At 40.6% G+C, this 20,956-nt stretch overlaps 1 protein-coding gene across 1 annotated transcript in view; it reads right to left on the bottom strand.

Annotated features, from left to right (window-relative positions):
- Positions 1 to 19,216: 19,216 nt before the first annotated feature.
- The window catches only part of LOC148094518 (cytosolic beta-glucosidase-like), a 74,383-nt gene continuing 72,643 nt past the window's right edge, over positions 19,217 to 20,956 (bottom strand). Inside the window, exon 5 of the mRNA XM_087828485.1 lies at positions 19,217 to 19,904. Within this exon, the coding sequence (XP_087684611.1) occupies positions 19,702 to 19,904 (203 nt within the window). The 3' untranslated portion in view covers positions 19,217 to 19,701. The remainder of the gene's footprint in view (positions 19,905 to 20,956) is intronic.

Raw genomic sequence — 20,956 nt, forward strand, 5'->3', positions numbered from 1 at the left:
GAGCCCTGAAAGGTTCAGAGTGCTTGGAATCGAGGATGAGGGTAGATTGGGCCACATTAGGAAAGATCTTTTCCGAACCAGAGGGTTTGTACTTTTCCTAAGAAGATGTGAAGCCTTCAGAGGTTTGTCTGCAGGGGTGTGTATTCAGGTTTCTCTCTATAAGGAGAGCTTCTCAAGCATAAGACAGGATGGATTTGGGGAGGGGTGGCCTGTCTTAGGCTCTGTGTTAGTGACCATGCATAAATGAGGACACTGACATTGCCTTCCAGATGGTGGCAGCCTAGTGGGGTAGGCAGGTCAACCAGGGAGCAGATAATTGCTATACAAAGGCTACTGTGTTGTGATAAAGGTATGCACAGTAACACTTTGGAAGTACACGGAGGGGCTTCTACCTCATGGCGGAGAAGTCAGGGAAGGCTTCTAGGAGAAAGTGTCAGCTGAACTGAGCCTAAGAAATCAGGAAATAATGTAGGCTGTTCTTTAACTCACTGCTCAGACCACACCATAAGGTTCAGAGATCACAACTGATTCTTGTCTAGTGGTGTGTAGTTTGGGGACCACGGCAGGGTATACATATAAAAGTAATTAATGTTACAAATCAATAAAGTCTTAAGAACAGTATTTAGTCTTGTTAAGCACAAGGAATGTTTAAGTGATTAATCATGTACAGAGAGTGTTTACCAAGGACCAGGTACCAAAGAAGCTTCAAGAGGATTTTCAGAAGTGCCAGAACCGTGACCCACGGGACTCTCACATTGGGAAGGGGTTAGTGTGGGGCACATTTTGCTCAGTCCTTTTGGATATTGAGGTTCCATTTCTGCCAGCTTCTAGCTCAAGAAGCTTATTACCTAATTGATGAAGCAGATTTTTCATGCCAGAAAAAATAACAGTCTAAAACCCAGTTCACTAAAAAGGTAGTAGTAAGGGCTATGGTGGAAGAAACTTCTCTGGAGGTTCTGAATGATGAACTGACAAATGTGGACTAAAGGATTCCAGGCAGAGGGAATATTCTGAATAGAGAGCCTCCCTCCCCCCTTTCCTCCCTCCATCCTCTCTTCCATCTCTCATTAGTTCTTTCCTTATTTCCCTTCTTCTAATGGATATTTATTGAGCCTAGAATTATTTTTTAAACCAAAAACGTATCCCTTCATTGCAAGTTGCTCATGCACCCTGCCCTCCCTTCCTCCTACATCTAGTTTCATCTTTTGGAGGCAGAATTAGGGACTATAACCCAAAAACAGTGATGCTCAAACTAAATCATGAAGGAGCCTGGAAGGTACTCCAGGCAGAAAAATAGCTCCTGCCAAAGCAAAATATAGAGTGTGGCACAGTCAAGGAACTACAGGGACCTGAGTACAACAGAAGGTTGGCATGAGCTGGAGAGGGATGAGGGGCTGGGCTCAGGGACAGTGCAATGCTGACCCACGGGCTAGGACCCTGACCTGGCTTAGGATGGGGAACGGTAGGAGATCGAGCTGAATACCTTATCTAAGGTCCTGCTAGCTAGAAAACAGCAGATGGGCTTTGCGTAAAAATGGTTCCTGATAGTTCTCCAGAACTGGGTTCGCTGAGTAATTTTACACACTTGAAAGCAATCTGGTACATTTACACCTTCTCACTGTAGTTTGTGTTACCCGTAATTATTATTAATTAAGGCAGAGACTTGTGTATATGAGGAGGGTGGAAATCTGAAGGGTTCATTTTCGTATTTGTCAACTTTTATTTGAAAACAGCAGGTGAAATTGGGATGTGAGCAACGTTTAGCCTCAAACTATCATGCAGATTGTTTTGGTATCTGTGTAATTGCAAAAGACTGCTTTGGTCGAAGCTCCTGAACACTTCTCATTGCTAATTTTGGCAATAAACCTGTTAATTAGTTAATTGTAAAACACCAGTGAATCAAGCAAAAAGAATCCATCTGTTTATAAAATTTCAAAGATCTCTTCAGGGCATAACATTTAAAACCAAGCACTGGCTTGCACTGTATTGCCTACTAACTACAAGCCATCTCTGGAATATTTGTACAGTCTCATCTGAGGGCTAAGAGGTGATATTTTAATGCAACCATTTGTCGTATTTGAAGGTAATTTTGCAGGCACATGGTGCTGCATGCAATTTATTTCAGCGACTGTTGGAAATGGAAAAATTGGTGAGGGATATATGGCTTTTTCATTTATATCTATAGCCAGGCAGGAAAAAAAGCAGAAGGACATTTCACATAGAGAAACATGGTAATAAAAGCCAGAAAGGAAAAAAAAAAATCAGGGGACTGCAAAAATCCCTAAAAGAAGGAACTCTGCAGTGTTCCTAGGAGAAGGGTGAGGGAGAGGACTGGTGAGCTAGGTGGGGACCTGAGTGAAAAATGTAAATGTCCATAAAGAGTGATCTTCCTAAAAATCTACCATCAAAGTTATGGTAATTCAATGAAAATATTCCATCTAGAGAGTATGACGAAAATCTGTTTTTAGGAAATGTCACCAATCATCCATTTGGAAAATTGGGGAGAGTCCTCAGGTCCTCCCCCTAGTGCTCAGAGGCAGTGCAGTAGGAGCCCAGGAAAAGTCTAGACACCCAAAATGAAGTAGGAAGAGGTCACCAGACTTGAGTCAGAGGTGCCTATGATTTTAGACCATAAATTAGCTTCTGCCACCTTACATTCCAAACCTTGTATCTTCCCCCAAACCTCCGCACCTCAGTTAAGGATGTCTCAGCTGGTCGTGCAATACGGCCCCTGGCCCTGCGCCTCAATGCAAGGAAGTTACCGTATTTGTTGTCATCTGAACTTTTTATTACCGTTTGCCTCTCAAGGTCAGAATGATTTCTATTGATTTTTTTCTATGGCTGATCTTCATAGATTTTGTTTTATGTTCTATTTATTATATGACTTTTCTCTCAGATCTTCAATAAACAAATTTCAAAATAGCACAAGGAGGTACCCTTCAGATATGTCTACATTCAAATCATTTGTCCTGCCTCTCTAAACATTCTAAAGTATCTTTCTAAAACGCAATTAAAAGGAGAATAGATTACGCCTCTGGAGAGGAGCATCAAAGGCTCCAAAAACTTCAAATATTCATCTCTCATTATGCTTTCCCTCTCTGCGGACTTTATTATGATGCTTGAAACAACGAGCTATTTCAACACTATGGGGCCACCACTAACTTCCATGCTCATATTTCTGCCTTTAGCATTGATTGCCTAGTTGAAAGTTAAAATTCCATTTATTTAATTATTTTAGTGCTTTCTTTGCTTTGATAGTCCCACCAGGGGACCCAGTGGACATCTGTTATTAAGTACTCTGATTTGTCCATGAATTCAGTACTTAACTCTCAGAAAAATGTGAAGAAAAGGCACCATGATACAATAAGGTAGGAAGAGCACTGAGTTTGGAGTCAGGAAAGGCGGCCTCCAGTATAGTCCTGAGAGCTGTATGGCCTTTAATAATTCATTTTACCTACTTAAGCCCCAGTTTCCTTAACTATAAAAACAAGGTTGACCAGATATAATTTTAGGATGCTTCCAGTTAAAACATTCTGAAATTTGATTTCCCAGGCTGTGTCAGGGGCACCTATTTGCTTCCCACCCAGGCAAGCAGAAGCCAATGCTATTACCACCTGACAACTGGAGAGAGAGAAAAAGAATGAAAGCTTCCCTAAGAGCTCCGGACCCTCCTTTTTTGGTAAATAAATAAAAAGACTTCGTTTTCCAGAGCAAAGCCTAAGTTGCAAATATCATTTCTTTTTCCCCCATGGGGAGGTAAAAATAATTAGCATTAAAAATATACCAGCATGTAACATTTTGTTTGTTTCCATAATGTCTGATTTAAGGATAAAGATCTTTTTTTAACACTGAAGGCAACACTTCCTAATTCATCTGGCTTCCAGGATCATTTACATAACCTATGGAACATTTCTTTTATCTGACCAGAACTGAAGATGATCCGACACTCGGCTGAGATTAAAAATACATAAGGATGGAATATTGATGGCAACACACAACACAGAGGAGGACAGCCCGGCCGATGCTCTTTGGGTGATAAGAGTGAAATGGTTCCCAGCTAAAGTGAAATGATAACCTCAAAAGATATAGATTAATGACAGTAGTTTCTAAGATGGAAAAAGGAAAGGCAAGGATAAAAGAGGAATAAATTTAAGCATTTCAACAAAGGACTGAGAAATTTAAAGGGTAATGTTAATTTAATTATGTGTTGTAACCAGATAATCCTCTATTATACAAAGATGAAAGCCACAGTCATATCAAACCATCTAGTGGAAAGATGTCAATTTGAATCCGCAAGGGTTATTTTTTAAAGTGGCAGATTCTAATTGTGAATCTGAATTTCAGGAGTACAATTTTACTTTAAGCTTCTTCATTTACAATGGTGATAAATTTAGTTTGATTGCTCGGGAACATATATCCAGATTGACGGCAATATCAGAATAACTGAATGCACTGTTATTTTTCATCCAGAATTCATTGATTCATTTTATATATTTGTTGAGTTGCTCTATGTGTCCATAATCCCAAATGCTTCAGAGGGCCCTGCTTTTTCAATCTGCATTTATTCAACAGACCTGTCCTAAGTATCTTCTGTGTAAAAAGCACTGCTACTAAATTTCAGAGCCTAAAAGAAATTAATATGCTTTTTTAAGGCAAGTGCTATATCATCTTTATCTTTCCATGACTAGTAAGAGGGCCCAGACTCAAATATGTAGTTGATAAGTGTTTAAATGAATTAAACATTTTAGGGAGGCAGATATACATAAAACTATGAATTGAGAGAACCAAGTAATATCTTACAAGTCTAGAATCATGACCTGAAAAAGTTAGAAGAGATCTTACATGTCATTGAAGCAAATGTTTCCTAAATTTGTTCCATGGAATAAAAGTAATGGATGTTACCAAAACAAAGGGGGTCAGGAGATTCCTTAGTCAAATAAGTTTGGAGAAAACAGAATCAAACAGGTTTCTTCACTTCTCAGAGATTTAAGTGTGCTAAAATTTTGTATTTCTCTCAAAATTATGTATAGCACATATCATCTCCAGCTGTATTCATCCGAGGGAGGGGCACTTTTATTGAGCCACATTTTGTGAAACTAATGTTCTGATTTGGGGAAAAGCTCAACTGGTCCATTTTCCTAACTTTATCCCTCAATCCCAACCACTGTTTAGCAAGTGAAAGAGAACTTTATAACTCTGCTTAAATAATTCTATGAATGAGTGATTCATCCTATTTTTTGAGCAAACAGATTTTATCATTAGATAGCCTTAATTGTTAGAGATCTTTTGGAATTTGAGCTGAAATCTGCCTCACAGTCCATTAGAGGAGGTGTTGACAAGCAATGGTCTGCAGGAAAAATCTGGCCAATGTCTTACTTGTGTATGGCCTTCAAGCTAGCTAAGAATATTTTTTATATTCTTAAAGACTGTAAAAAATGAAGAAGAAAAATACCAATGGTGATCACATATGGCCCATCCAGCCAAAAATATTCACAATCTGGATCTTTACAAAAGAGTTTGCAGAACTGTGCTGTAAAGAAGTGGTGGCCAGAATTTTCAATCATACACTCTGTGGTAAGCACCCTCTAATTTAGTACCAGAATATTCTTGAATCTTTGTGTTCAAGTCCTTCTATAACCCCCTCCTTTTGAACATGGTCTAGAATTAGCAACCCCAATTCTATTGTATTACATTGGATTGGATTGGATTGGATTGGATTGGATTGGATTGGATTGGATTGGATTGGATTGGATTGGGTTGGGTTGGGTTGGGTTGGATTGGATTGGATTCTATTCTGTCCTGTTCTGAAGACTTGCTTCTGTTCTATTCTGCTGAATAAAATATGGCAGAAGTGACGGAATTCCTCTTCTACAATTAAGTTTTCAAAAAGGCTGGATTCTGACTTGGACAGTCTCTTCCCTCTCTCACCCACCTACTCTGAGGGAAGCCAGCTGCCATATTGTGAGCTACTCTATAAAAACACAAGGAAAGGAGAAAGTCTCTCCAGCCAGTAGACAGTGAGGAACTAAGACCTTCAGTCCAATAGTCTGCAAGGAACTGAATGCTACCGACTACCAGGAAAGTGAGCTTGAGGCACATTCTCTCCAAGCTGGGCCTTCAAATGTGACCACAGCCCTGGCCAACAGCCTTATTTCAAGTTCATGAGAGACACTGAGCTAGAGGAAGCCAGATAAATTACACCCAGATTCCTGACCCAACAAAGCAGTAAGATAATAAATGATTGCTGTTTTAAGGTGTTATGTTTTGGGTGTAATTTTTACCTAGCAATAGATAACTAACACATACTCTTGATTAGTAAAAAATTTGGAGCATGCAGTCCCAATATATTTATGTTTAGTTATGAATTATAAACATGTGCTATTGCAAACTTTTGCTTTAAGTACTACTAAAGCTTACATTTTTCTTAATTTTAGACAAAAATAAATATAGATAAAAGTTTTAATTACTTGTTATGGGTGTGGACCCTACTGGATTGACTGGTTTGTTGACCGCTTGATGTGTCTGCATCTGCTTTGGAGACACCATGATAAGGCAGCATATAAAATCATGACACAAACACTCCCAGAATTGTGAACACAGAATTTTATTTATCTGATAACTATATCATTCAATAGAACCAGGTCTTCTGTCTAAAATATTTTATTTGTTCAGAAGCATTAGCTCCCCATTTATGTTAAGCAATGGACAACTCATCACAGATGTCATCTTGGAAACCTTCAGTTAGGTTTGTAGGAAATTTTCAGATGTCTAAGAGAGTTTATCTGTCTTAAGAGCTTCCTGGTCACTAAAAAGGAATGTTAACATCTGTGGGAGAAGCAATTAGTGTCCATTCTATCCTGATTGACAATTCTGTAAAAGGCCCAATAGCATTTTCCATGGTTTTACAAAATGGTGACCTTCTGTTTCGGAATGCTGGGTAGCTATTGAGTTCTGGGTACAGTTATCATCACACGGATGCCCCATGTGGCTTCCAATTAGGGAATCAAGCCTAATTTCCCTTCCCAACCAGACTGAAATATAAAAGAGACAGATAAGACCATCATAGTGAGGTATGAACAGAGATTTCAGGCAAGCAGAATACATGAATATCAACTTTTAGGAGCATTCAATTAGAAATGCAACGGCAGAGCTCTCCGAGAAGCTGGGAGGCCCTGGATGAAAGGAGAGAAATGAGTAAGAGGCCTGCGATGAATGCACTGTTTCCATACAATGCCCTAATCAGGAGGACGAGTGGCAGTTGTTATGAAGCAGTGAGACTCAGAACAATGCCTTTCCCAAGGAAGTAGTCACCACGAAACAAGGGCTGCAGGAGGACAATACCAGCTCGTACATATGAAAGAGGATAATTACTTTAAGACATTATGCCCAACATCTGGTGAGTTTCCTTGGACCAAAAACAAAAACACTAGAAACTTGAAAGTAGTGGGTATTTTCCCTTTGGCTTCCAAACTTCCTATTTTCTCACTATGCATTTCATATTATCCCAATTACCTAAGTTAGTGCATTAATATAGAAATACTATGATCTTCCATTTTCCCTAATTAAGACTATTAGGAAGACATTTTATGCTCTTATTTTTTAATGAAATTCAATTTAAAGTCACTGTATCAGATCTTATTAGCAGCTACATTATAACATACAATATTTCATTGGGGGCAAAATGCCTAAATCAAAAATTAGATCCAAACTTCAAGAATACAAACTATGATAGTAGCATAGTCATGGTCCTTTGCATATATTTCATCCTGCATAAAATAAAACTTTTCCTGTGTCAAGTTTTAATCAAGAATGCCCCCAGGAAATACTAAGGCATGGGAGAGCTGGGAAGAAATTTTACAATTCCAACTTTTTACTAATAGGGTGTCCAAATTAAAGCTTGCATATGTTTTAAGAGGGTTTGAGAGGTGAGTAAAGGAATTGGCAGACATTATACCATTTTTAAAGAAGTAATATGGGAAAGTTTTATTTAATTACTACAGCAAGTATACTTAAGTGTTATCTGCATGCTAAATGTAAAGCTGAACAAAATGGGATGAGCATACTGGAGGAAGACATCCCCAGTGTCCAGCACCCAGTGGCTGCTTTACACAAGACTTTTGATTAAATGAGAAGACCTTACTCTGTTTTCTAAAGGGACATATATTCTAGTTGGTATTAACAGACATTCCCTCATGTGATCTTCACCACACATCTGTGAGGAAGTATTTTTAAGCTAATTTTGTTAATGAGGAAACTGAGGTTCTGAAAGGTTACTTATTCAAGCTCAGATATCGGGGGAGTGCTAAAGAAGGGGATTCAGCCCTGTCTATCTGACTCTAGAATCCAGGCTATTAACTTGAACTCGAATTGCTTAGTTGCTGACGTTCCTCTATTCTGAGAGCTAAGGCTTACCCTCAATGGTCTCCTGCTAGTCTTGCAGTCCTGGCCTCTTTTCAACATGTTTTCTTCCCTTATCTATTATTCCCCCTTAGAAAAACCGAAGAATAACAACCTAGCCTCCTACAGCAAACTTTCCAGCCCTAATTATTAAAACACAAGATAACATGGACACCCCCTCCCCCACAAAGCTTGAGGCTACCTGGCAAGCCACTTAGCACATACCCAGGGCTCAGAACCACCACCACCAGGACAACTGATGCTCAGGGAGGTTTTCTTTGTCATTGCTGAACAGGAGGGACCTTCCTCAATGATTTTCTGTCACCACATGAAAGTGATAAGTTCTCTGAACAGTTTAATGGCCAAATAAAAGATTTCTGGATACCCCATGGAGGGGATTCTCAATTTTGCTGTGCTCCCAGTACATCTCACAGATATGCTTCAAGGACACGTCAATGTTCAAATTTTCACCAAGGCTCAGAATCGTCTATTTCTCTTGGAACAGCTCAGCACCGGCAGGGCTCAGCTGAAACTAAAGATAAAGCATCTTAGGAAGTTGACAGTCAATAAAATATGGGGCCTCATTTGTTGCTGATGGGGACAGAAGGGTTTTTCATTTGAGGTCTGATTTTTTAAAGCCTTAATAAATTTGAATAAAAGGTACCATACAATGGAAAATATGCCAGAAAATAAAAATCACAATTGGGATTCCTCAACCAACAGGATTGAGTTGCTTCACACAGCCAAAATAGCTGTTGCCTGATTTCTACTTTTGTTTTTACAACATTAAATATTTAAACTATACCATTTTTTCTTAACATTCTATCACTCTTAAAGGAGGATCAGCCACTCTTGGCCAACAGATCTTATCCACTTACTCAGAATCCCATCTGATGGAGAAAATTGTCAACTCTGGTTCCCCCAAAATGGACAGATTGCCAAATGCAACAAAGAAGAAATTTATGGAAATACCACAGGATTGTTTGCACCCAATTTTTCTGTTATGCCTGGTTTGTAGCATATTAATAGTCTACACTGCATTCTTCCTGTAACTATGATTATTCAAAGTCAAAGACGCTCTTTCTCTCCTCTGGGAAGCCTTCCCCAATCTTTGGGCCATTGTTTGCTGGACACACTAAACAGATATGGAGTCATGGTGAGAATTAGAAAAAGTTTTAAATCTCAGAGTGTTTTGTTTTGTTGTTTTTTTAGTTTACAAAATGCTTTCAGATATATAATTTTATCCTTGTAGTAACTTTGCTATAAAAACATGTGTTCTACAGATGAGGGAAGAAATTTGGAGAAGTTCAACAAGATTAAGATGATGAAAGCATTTAAATCGTGGACCTGGAAACCTTCTCAGGTCTTCAGATTCTTAGGCCAATACTCTTTCAACCTCCTCTTCATGAAGGTTAGTTAACTCACTGCATACACCAAGGCTTCTCAATGTGGGCAGTAAGTCTCACCTGGCAACCGGTGAGAAAAGCAAACTCTCAGTCACCCCATGCCCAGACCCACTGAGTCAGAACCTCTGGACTGGGGGCCCAGCAATTGTGCTTTGACAAGCCCTGTGGGTGAGGTTGATGGCCACTAATTTTGAGGATCACTGGCATAAGCTAAACATAGTAGCCTAGATAATGCTATAACTGATATACAACTTTATACCAAACTTCCTAAGGACCACACAATATGTTCCTACTTATGGTGTCGTAAAGTCATCCCAGAACAATCCCTGTACCAGTACTCCTTATATTAAAGCCTCCAGAAGGCCTCAAAGCCACGAGGAGCAGAATGTTTAAAGCTTATCCATGCAGCACAGGTGATGTGGCCTTTACTAAGCTTCTCTTGCCCCTTTCCGAACCATTTCGAGATAAAGGAAAGGGTTTTCACTTCTTGAACTCAAGATTCTCCAACAACTCAAATTTGTTGGAGTAAAAAATCTTTCTTATGCAAGTCCTTTCTTAAGAGTCAATTCTTTCTTAATCTGCCCCAAACAATGTTCTTACCCAGTTCAAGAACAGCCAGAAAGAGTGATTATTTCTCCCCACCTTCACCCATCCCAGATACTGTAAACACCAACTCTTGCAAGGTCTTTATCCCACTGTAGTTTAAAATATGTGTGCCTTGGATTTCATCGAGAAAAACGAAGGGAGGTTAGGCCCCCATCATATGCTCCGCAGCACTCTCCTTTACAGCACTCATCACACTTCTAATTACTTGTTCAATGTCACTGTCTAATTACTTGGTCCCCACATGTTCTCTATTAAGACTTTTAGAGGCCCTAAGCTCTGACAAGATAATGGTGTCTCCTCCAACACCATATGGATTTTGGAATTAAGAAAAAAATCAAAACTTTCAAGTAAGTTTAAGATGTCCAACAAGGTTTTGATAGTTCCCATCATGATTGCCTCAATGATTTACTCCAAGTAACACAGACTAAGCCTAATTTTTAAAAGAGGGGAGGAAGGTGGCTCCTCCTTTGCTGGTACCCTGAGCATGTGGTTGGTCCTCATGTTGGAAAGCCCAGCATTGGGTCCACATAAATTGCAAGCTTCATGGAGACCAAAGCCACATCTGTCTTGGTCATGGTGTAGTCCCAGCACAATGCCTGAGCCAAGACAGGTTCGTAATAAATGACTGATGAGAGACTAAGGGAGGGAGAGAGGTGGTGAATGAATCAATGAGTGGTGGAGGCAGGAAGGGAATGAGGTAAAAAGACAGAGTGATGGAGGGATGGGTGAGAGAAAGAACAGAGGGGTGTGAGGGGGGAAGGGAGGGGGAAGAGAGGGCAGGAGGGCAGGAGGAAACAAAACCAGTTGATTACTACCTTATTTTTGCTCTTGATTAGGAAACAGATGTATTGGCCCTAAACTCCCTACTCTATTGCTATCACTCAAAGAATCATCTGTCTTGCTATTGTTTAATTCTAGAATAAATGTTGTCATCACCCTCTTATAGAGTTATGAACTGTGTCTTTATTTACTTACATAGCACCATTTTCAATCATGTGACAGCCCACTGCTCATGTCCTTTGTCGTGGAATTAGGGAAATGTAGCATGAGCTTTAAATTTGCAGCTGCCGTCCCATCAGTGAGGAGGGCCCACCACCCAGGCAAGCGCTGCTCTACATGAAGTTAGCTATTCAATAGTCACGGTCCTTGGGACTTTTGATTTGTGTCACCCTGGAAAATAAACAGCACTTGTGCTGACAGCTTTTTATTTTTCCAGTTCACCCCTTTCTAATGAACGTATTCTAAACCGAAATATGCATTTAAATAAATTTTACACGCATATCAAAACAGCAATATTAACAGCGCCTGTTGCCACAAAATCCCATGCAAATTACAGGGAACTTACACAGGCAATACATTTAATCAAAATGGGGCTTTTAGATGACATCCATCTTATAAGGTGTCACACAGCAATGATATGCAGATCTGATTTTCTGCTTTTTCTTGATGAAGACAAAAGTAGGCTTTCACATAGCATACAAATCCATCCAATAAGCACCTAGGAACAGGGCTATTGCACAGGCTAGAGTTGAGTCAAGAAGACCCATATGCTGTGGAAAAGAGCTTCTATATGTTTAAGGTCCCCAGATCCTAATGTGACAAGGATATTATTATCCACTGGAGTCATAAAGCTTTTTATAGAGATATTTTCCCCTTAGCTCTGTTATTTTAATTTGTGCACAGATTTTAGTACAGGCAATTTCCCTCTGCAAGGGCTTTTCACTAATAGAATTATACTGTCTTAGCTCAAAATGGCCTTTGGTTCTTAGTCCACTGGGCTCAAAAGATTATTTTCTTATGGTGGAAAGCTCTCCACACTGCCCGGGCACCCACCGTGATCTGCACTGAGCACCCCGAACCTCTACATTCTTCCAGAGGCTACACAGCTGGGCCCAGCATGAAAATGACAAGCATTAGGAAGCTCCAAGAGCTTATTTTCCTTTGGCTGGGCATCTTGGCTTCTGGACTTCTGTCAAGGCCATCACAACGCATGCCTTTCAATAAAAAGAGATCCTAACAGGATTAAATGTAATTTAGAGTCAATAAGGAGAAGTTTGCCATTGGGCGGAATTATAATAGGCAGCATGATCAGAAAATAGACAATCTGGAAGGTTTTCAGGGATGCATTCTACTGTAAAAATGAAACACAGAAAAGAGAAAAAACTTTATGCTTAGCCAGACCCTCTGACTAGTTCCATCTTGCAAGCAAATCAATGTGCAATCTATTAAAGTAAGAAGAACCATGTATTGTCATTTATGGGGAGTAAAAAAAGAAGAAGAGACACTTATGGGAGAATGGACAACTTTGTCGTTTCTCCATCAGTCGTCTTCATTTATGTGACTGGGAAATAAAATGTTTTCAGTTCTGCATACAGACCATGAACCCTCAAAGGCACACAGAGCCCACCACAGACTTACCGGCGATGCAGGGCGGTTTCCAAGCCAGCGCCCAGCAGGCGGCAGCGTTGGGAAGGCGGGCAGTGCTCTCTATAGAGGGCAGCCCTCCATCTCCCGGGCAGGTGGCTTGGAAAAGTCGTGGGGGAATGGAGCACTGATTGAATTCTGGTCCGGGGGAGAACCAGCCTCCACGGCAAGAGGCGTGAGCTGCTTTCCTGAAGCTGCAGGTGGAGGCCCTTCACCGAATCAACTCCTTCAGTGCAGGTGGAAGGAGCAGGGAGGACGGTGACGCAGCAAGAGCTGACCGCCTGAACAGACTCCCGCACTCCTAGTCTCTGCGCTGCTGTTAACGGAGGGCAGTAATCACAGCCAAGTGCCGCTTACCGGGCATCGCAGCGCCTACTTAGTGGGCAGTGTTCTAAGTCATCCTGCACGCCTCGCCTCATTCAGTTCCCACGACAGTGCTATGGATTTGCCAGTTTGATGTGAATTCTCACTTTACAGGTGGGGGAAATAAAAATCAGAGAGACGTGAGCGTTGCTTGAGGATGCAGATTCCATAACCACCGGCGCTACACTCGGGCCCTGGGTGGCTGACGCTGTCCATGGGCTTCTCTGCCATGGTGCTCGGCTGGTGGCTGGAAATGCCGTTCGGTCAGTGCCATTGCTGGGAAGAGTAACTGTCTTGTTAGAAGACAGGATTCAAAAACAAAGTGGCCGGGGAAGTGCAGGGGCAGAGAATGTCATGTTTGGTACGGACAATGTTCATCTGGAGAAAGAAAGAAACGGAGCTAGGACCGCGTGAGACGACTGCCCGGGGGTGTGGGCGATCCGCTGCAGCTCTCGGACCTTAGGCCTCGGTGCTGCCTTACGGCTGCATCGTGGGTCAGGGCAGCCCCGCGGAAATAAGCGGCGGCAGGAAAACAAACAGAAAACACCTCTTAGACACGGACACCAGTGTGGTGATCAGCAGAGGGAAGGGGGCGGGGAGCAGGAGAGGGTCGGGGGGATGAGTGGCGAGGGAAGGAGACTTGACTTGGGGCGGTGAACGCACGGTACAATATACAGACGATGCGTTACAGGATTGAACAGCTGAAACCTAAATAATTCTCTAAACCAATGTCACCCCAATCAATTCAATACAAACTTTTTTAAAAAAGAAAACAAAACAAAAGAACTGGGAGCCAGAAGTCCTGGTCAGGCCTTTTCTGCCACAACCTCAACAAGAAGGAATGAAATAGTATTCTGGTGTCGGGAAACGGGCTGCAAGTTGGCTCCACCGCTTACTAGCTGTATGGTTTCGACAAGTTACCTTCTCTCTGCCTCAGTTTACTTCTCTGTAAAACGGGGATAATAATCACTGAATTGACTTCACGGGCTTCTATTAAGGATTAAATGCGCCAATCTGTGTCTTAAGTTTCTATTGCAAATAAGAGTTTGATTTCCTAACTTCCACTGCATCAATAATTCCATTCAGGTTTATAAGCTGCTTAGATGTGCCAGATATCATGCCAGATATTGGAAATGTTAAGATGAGTAAGACCTTGACTAGTTCACCATCTAGATGGGCAAACAAACAAAAAGCATGAGGTGTGCAGAGACATAATAAATCAGTGATTATAGCCTAGAGGGAGCAATTAATTTTAAATATCTCAAAACTGGAACACGTACTTAAGAAATGTTTGTAGCTGTGACATGTTTAAAGTATCACCTAGATGAAGTAATGTGCATACCTGCCAATTTCTATCAGTTGGACCACTGTTCCCGTGCGAAGCCATTGCTGACCTATCTACCTCCATTTCTCCAAGAGCCAAGAAATACAGAGACTCCTGAAGTTAGTCTTTAAAAATATATTCCAATAAGAAAAGAAAACAGAAGCTAAGTAAGGATAACTTGGGAGAAAATTATAAAGTAAAAAAAAAAAATTAGCTCTAATACCACAACCCAGAGAGAGAAGAAATATCAGGACATTAGAGTTTTTTTCTTTCCTATCTCTTTTCTCTCTATATGTAGATTATAATATATGTCTCGACCTAATACTTTCTCTGAATAGAGTTTTAATTCTTCCCCTGTGCATTTTTAAAAGTTAGGGTAGGGGATAATTTTAGATTTACAAAAGAGTTGCAAAGTAAAAATGAAGCATTTCAGATAGTCTTCACCTAGCTTTCCCTAAAACATAACCATGTATATTTACTTATCAAATCTAAGAAGTTGACACTGGTAAAGACTATTAATTAGACTAAAGATTATTTGTAGTTCCAAGTTTTCCACTCAAGTCCTTTTTGTCGTTGTTGTTCCAGGATCTGACCCAAGACACCAGTTGCATTTAGGTTCCAGTGCACTTTTAATACATTAATTACACATGAACTTTTCATACATGCACTTCCCACCTTAAATAGAGCCCTTGCCACATCAACTATATGTATCCTGCTACAAGAAGCTTTCAGTCTGGCTCCTATATCCAACTTTCTTTGCCATCTTTCGACGTGTTGCTTTTAAACATTGCCATGCTGCTCAGAAATCATCAACTTTGCTCTAAGATAGAACCAAAACATCTTTAAAGAACGTCAGAGACTCTCCATATTCTAGTCCCAACCTGCACACTCTCTTCCCTCAGGTGAACTGGCCTGGGCACTGCAACTCGCCTCCAACATCCTTACGTTTTCTGCTTCCATAATTTGACTTACATTACTTACATTACCAGAGCATTGTTTATATTATTTTTATAGTCTATGATTTTCCCTTGCTCATGAAGCCTTATCTGCCCACCCCAGCTACCAGAGAGCTCTCCCTCCTCTCACTGTTTGGAAAATTCCCCTGGCATTGTTTATCATTTCGTGTCTCTATCCTAGTTCCCCAACCAGACAAACGTCTTTGGAGAACTGTCTTGTCTGCAGGGTGGCATCTGTACAATGTATTGTACAGTTTAGTTTAATAAACACGTACTGAAAAACTTCAATTCCAATGATGATAAAAATCATGGTGACTTCCCATTTCCAGTCCAATACATAAGGAGCTTGGAAGTCATTGCTCCCTTCCTAACACCAGAAAGCTAAACAAGAAAATTAACAACTCTTCCTAGACCAGTCATAGAATTGAGGTCACAGGGAAAATGACTGCCACCAAAATTAGAGAGACAGAAAATTAGAGACAGTGAATTACAACACGCCGGAGCAGACACCCCTGCAGGAACGGAGGCAGTACCAGCGTAGGAAGAACCTGGACTGTAACGGATGAATTGCTGGACGATCCAAGTGGACGAGTGTGAGTCACAAATAACGGCTCACACTCATCTGCCCTTGCCGTGTCCCAGGAGCTGTTCTAAGCATGTTGAAACTACCAGAGCACAACAGCCTTATGAGGAACCCATTCTATAGAGAGGCAAACTGAGGCTCGGGGCAGTGCAGCAAATTGCTGGAACGTCCCTTGACTATTGAATATCAGAGCCAAGAATTAAATCCAGGTGAACTGGCTCCAGAGCCTTCGTTCTTAATGATTACACTCTATTTGCATTATACCAGCTACCAATGGCCACTCAGGCAAGGTCACACTGGCCAGTCATGGGTCAGGTGACAGGTGGACACGGAGAAAACCTGAGGCAGCAGGCCCTGTCTACTCTCCACAAGTAGCACTCATTCACTCTCCCCACTGGGAATTGTCCCTCCCCGTGACCCTCACGCGAGCCTGTCCGCATCTTCCCGCCTTCCCTGTGCCCTCATTAAGAAGGCAGATTCTCCTTCATGCTGCCGTAATTCTAAAGGCCACCATAAAGTGTCTCTCCGTCCAAATGCCTTCTAATTTCATTCTTTAAGGCTCATCGTGCTCTGTGCTCAGGACTATATCCCTCCCAGGACAACTGTAGCCTAGAATATTGTGATGGGCCATGAATATGCATTCTCCGAGTAAGGTGTATTGCTAGTAATTAAACAGTATTAATTCTATCAGCTTTGATTTATCTGCCCTCTCAGTAATGAAGCTCGGTCTTTTATTTTCTTTCTGCTCGGCGCTGAGCAATAGAATTGGTGTTTAAGGATTATCATATAAATCTACTTTTTGGTCAGTCAGTGTTGGGGAATTTTTTCAATATATTACAAGTGTATTCATCATTCCCTTGTTCATAAAAATAATTAAAAGCTGCGGGCCGAACACAAACTCCCGGAGCACAGAAGTCTGACTGGTGCTCTACTGCCCAAACCAAGGTTGCCAGCGCCTTGGTTTATGGGTTTCTTAATGAGAACTCAAGCCTCCTCGTGCAATAAAGGGCTTAGGTGGACGCTTTCTGGTGGTGTTTGTAGGAATTATGAAACTAAAGCCCTACACATCAAAAAGAAAACGGCTACTGTCATCTTCCGCATGTTTTTAGTAATTTAGAAATAACTTGCTCTAAAATAAAAGCTATTAAAAGTTATTTAAAAGTGATTCCCAGGATGTTCATAAAATGTATTCATGTTCCCTTAAAAAAAAAAAGGAAGGAAAGTAGAGAGAAATACAAGGAGCTCCAATCCATCACTGTGATACCCAAGTTTCTCCATAGATAAAACAGACATAAAACATGTGTTTTACAAGCCTCAGATGACCTTCAAGGCACCTAAGTACAGTATCTATGGACTTTTAAGCATAATTAACAACTCCTGTTTTTCCATTTAAGGAATCCAAGTTCCGTTTCCTTGACAGGCAAAAGCCAATCAATCTCATTTTCAAATGTTAATACAGGCAATTAAAAGTAGCATTAATTAAAATACTATAGGGGTCCTTAGGTTTGGGGCTGGTGGATGTTTTTTTTTCCTTCAGCTTAACCTCATGGCAATTTTAATTTACAGGACTAATTAGGGAATCACCCTGAGTCTGGTCCACCCCTGGGATGCACAGCTGGCCTTTACCACCCAGCCCAGAGCTCAGGAGGCCCAGCGCCACGAGGAAGCCTGGAGCCGCAGCCATCCTGTTTGTGATTTCACCTGGCGGACCCAATGTGACAGGTTCCTTTATTTACAGCGTGGATACGACTTTAGCGGGTTTGGTAACCAAAATGCAGTGTTCATTTGTATTGTTGTAAAACTTGTAAATATGCCCTGTAGGATGAGTAATATTCAAAGCAACATCCTAATTAAAAGGAAAACTTGGTTGTCTTGCAAGATAATATAAGAGGGCACATAAATTGTAAATAAGATCCATGGTAAAAATGAAAAAGACAGGCGGGATAGGAAAAGAATGAAATAAGATTTGGAAATGTGCTTTTTAAATGAACACAAATTGTGAGATAATGTCTCATTGAACAATAAAAATAACAAACCAGTGGCAAAGATGTAATAGAATTTCCTATGGATACCATTTTAATCTTCATATAATTTTCCCCAGTGCATCCACGTTTATTGAACTACTACAGCCATTTCTTTCTCTCTCTGTCCAAAGTTACCGAGAGTGTTCTTTGCTGTAAATAATCTCCCGATTATGAACATGAAAACGATCCAGAAATTGACCACAGTTTTTTTTTAAAATGACATAGCGTCTGCTGAGGGCCAAAAGCCTTACGAGAACTGCAAACTAAGTGCAGTTTCTTCAAGCACGCAGACTGAGGCTACCCACCTCCTCCTGCAAAAGGCAGCTCCACACTTTGCTTCTTTTTTCTCTCTATTCAAAAAATGCAGAGACTTCCAAGGAACTGCAGCCCATGGTGTGCTGATCGGAGAACAGAGCTGATGCCAAAGAAGTGCTGGGTCCAGGACACATGTGCTAATGTGACCTCAGGAAGATGCACAGCAGTGAGATCTCAGATTTTCAGTCTGCAAAATGGGGCAATGATACTTACCTCTTAGTTTCGAGCCTGATATCCAAATGAATGTTTGGTAAATACTACTTAAATAAGGATGTGCGAGGCCAAATTCCACATACGTGACAGGTTTGCTGGAGTGGAGACATGGAGTCCAGAGGGAGCCCTACTTTAATTACTGAAGAGGCCCAACTGCATTCACCCCCATACACATCTCAGACATTTCAACCACCAGCGCAGTGACTCATTCCCTCCTCTGCCTACACCCCTGGTCAATTGGCTAATGCATGTGTTCAGGGGTGTCATTAATGTTTCTTTGGATCTTAAATTTTTTTAAAAATAACCGAAAGTAGAGACCATGCCCTGCTAATTATTTTGTTCTTCATTTGGGGCCACCCTAGAGTAGGAATTGAGTTTCTTTCTGTGGTTCATAGCCTAATCTGATTTATTATTTGCAGAAGTTCATCAGGCAAGAGGGAAATGTACTTGCTCATGTAGAGATAAAATACACGCCGAACACCTTGATGCATCCGTTTTATTAAATAGGTTATCAATTAATCCCTTTGGTGAGTAGAATGCATAACTACATAATGTGACGAACTTTTAATTTTTCTTTTTCTACATTAGATTAAATAGTAGGAAAATTATGTACCTGATAGAAAACAATAGTTTATGTAACCAGAAAAAAATAGGCCTGTAAGCAAGTATTCTTTTTTTTTTTTTAATATATCTTTATAGATTTCAGAGAGAGGAAAGGAGAGGGAGAGAGAGAGAGAGAAGCAAGTATTCTTATAATAAGTGGTCTACTGTTAGAGCTGCAAATCAAAAATAAATTTTGCATTATTTTTTCTAGAAAAATTTAAAGAATTTACATAGAAGTTCCTAAGTCTATCTGACTTCTTTATATAAAAATCAACTCCAGTGGTTTTCTATTCTATTTTAAAAAACCTCATTGATCCAAATGTACACAGAGGAAAGGACATCACTGACTACACCCCAGCCATCATATTCAGACTTCACAACCCAGGATCAGCTGGGAGGACCTGTTGATTACAGAGGCAACTTGAGGTTGTCTGAGGGACTCAAAGCAGAGGCCTCTTCTCCAGGTGATCCTGCCCAGCCATTTTTTCTATAGATGTCCCTCTAAGCCATTGTTTCGAATGACCTTGGCATACTCCTTGGCTGATGCGTAAGGAACTCTGGGTCTAGCTGGATCTTCAAAATCAACGTGGAAGAAACCAAACCGAATGCTGTACCCCTGGTTCCACTCGAAGTTGTCCAGAAGAGACCATGCACAATATAATTGAAGATTGACTTTATCAAGTTGGATAGCTGGAATTTAAAAAAAAAAAAAGGAAAAGAAGGAAACAATTACCATTTCTGCGAGGGTTTGATGAGAGCACAGACAAAATCACTGATGACCAGTGTGGGCATCTTCCTCGTGCAGGAGGTTACAATGGAAACAGAACAGGCCTCTCCATCCCCTTTCCAATTTGCTCTTCAAATCGAGCGGAGACTTCATTGAAGAAGTGAAATTTCATGTTATTATAATTATTCGGTTACTTATTCATCTAGACACTTGTTTTATTTATTCATTCCTTTACTCAATACACATATTTTCAATGTCTACCATTTTTCAAACACAAAGAAAAACACACACACAAAGTTTCTTCCTAGTGCCTAGAATTATATTTGGTAAAGGCCCTGCCCAGCATTTAACTTCTGGATAATCCAGAAAGCCCACTGTTAAATGAAAGAGGTCATTAATAGCATGACTGAGGAAGCCCCAGCTTGTGTCCCCATGACCTTGTGTCCCCATGACTGAGTGGAGACATGTTTTATAATTCTGGAAATAGAACCTCCCAAATGAAAAGCATCAGCACACAGCACTGGCTATGCCATAGCCTAGACTGAGTAGGCACAAAAATGCTATGGCGTCTCCTTTGCCCCAGAATGGAACTCAGAGTGGTGCTTCAGCCCTCTAAGAGCCAAAGCAACGGACCCCCCTTTATATACATATGCACAAACACAATATTCTATATAATTTCATTCATGGATGCCCCAAAGCCCATTTTTGGACTCCATATTAAGATACCAACATGCAGAGAATTCTCTAAGTAGTCTTACACTGAGTCTATCACTTTAGTCACAGAACTGAGCTCGTTTTTATTAGTATTTTAAGTTTAGCCAAACTCTGAGGTTGTGTAGGTCTCTGCATTGAGTATTTTCTTTTTATAATGAAAATAATAAACTATATCTATAGGGTACACTCATATCCATTAATCAATTCAAAAACTAAATTTAAAAGGAAGGTTTACTTTATAAGGTAGACATATTCTACAATAAGTTGGGTAAAAATAAACATTCATAAAACAATTCACATT

This window comes from Miniopterus natalensis, chromosome 1 (genome assembly GCF_054644295.1).
Source record: "Miniopterus natalensis isolate mMinNat1 chromosome 1, mMinNat1.hap1, whole genome shotgun sequence".
NCBI lineage: Eukaryota > Metazoa > Chordata > Mammalia > Chiroptera > Miniopteridae > Miniopterus > Miniopterus natalensis.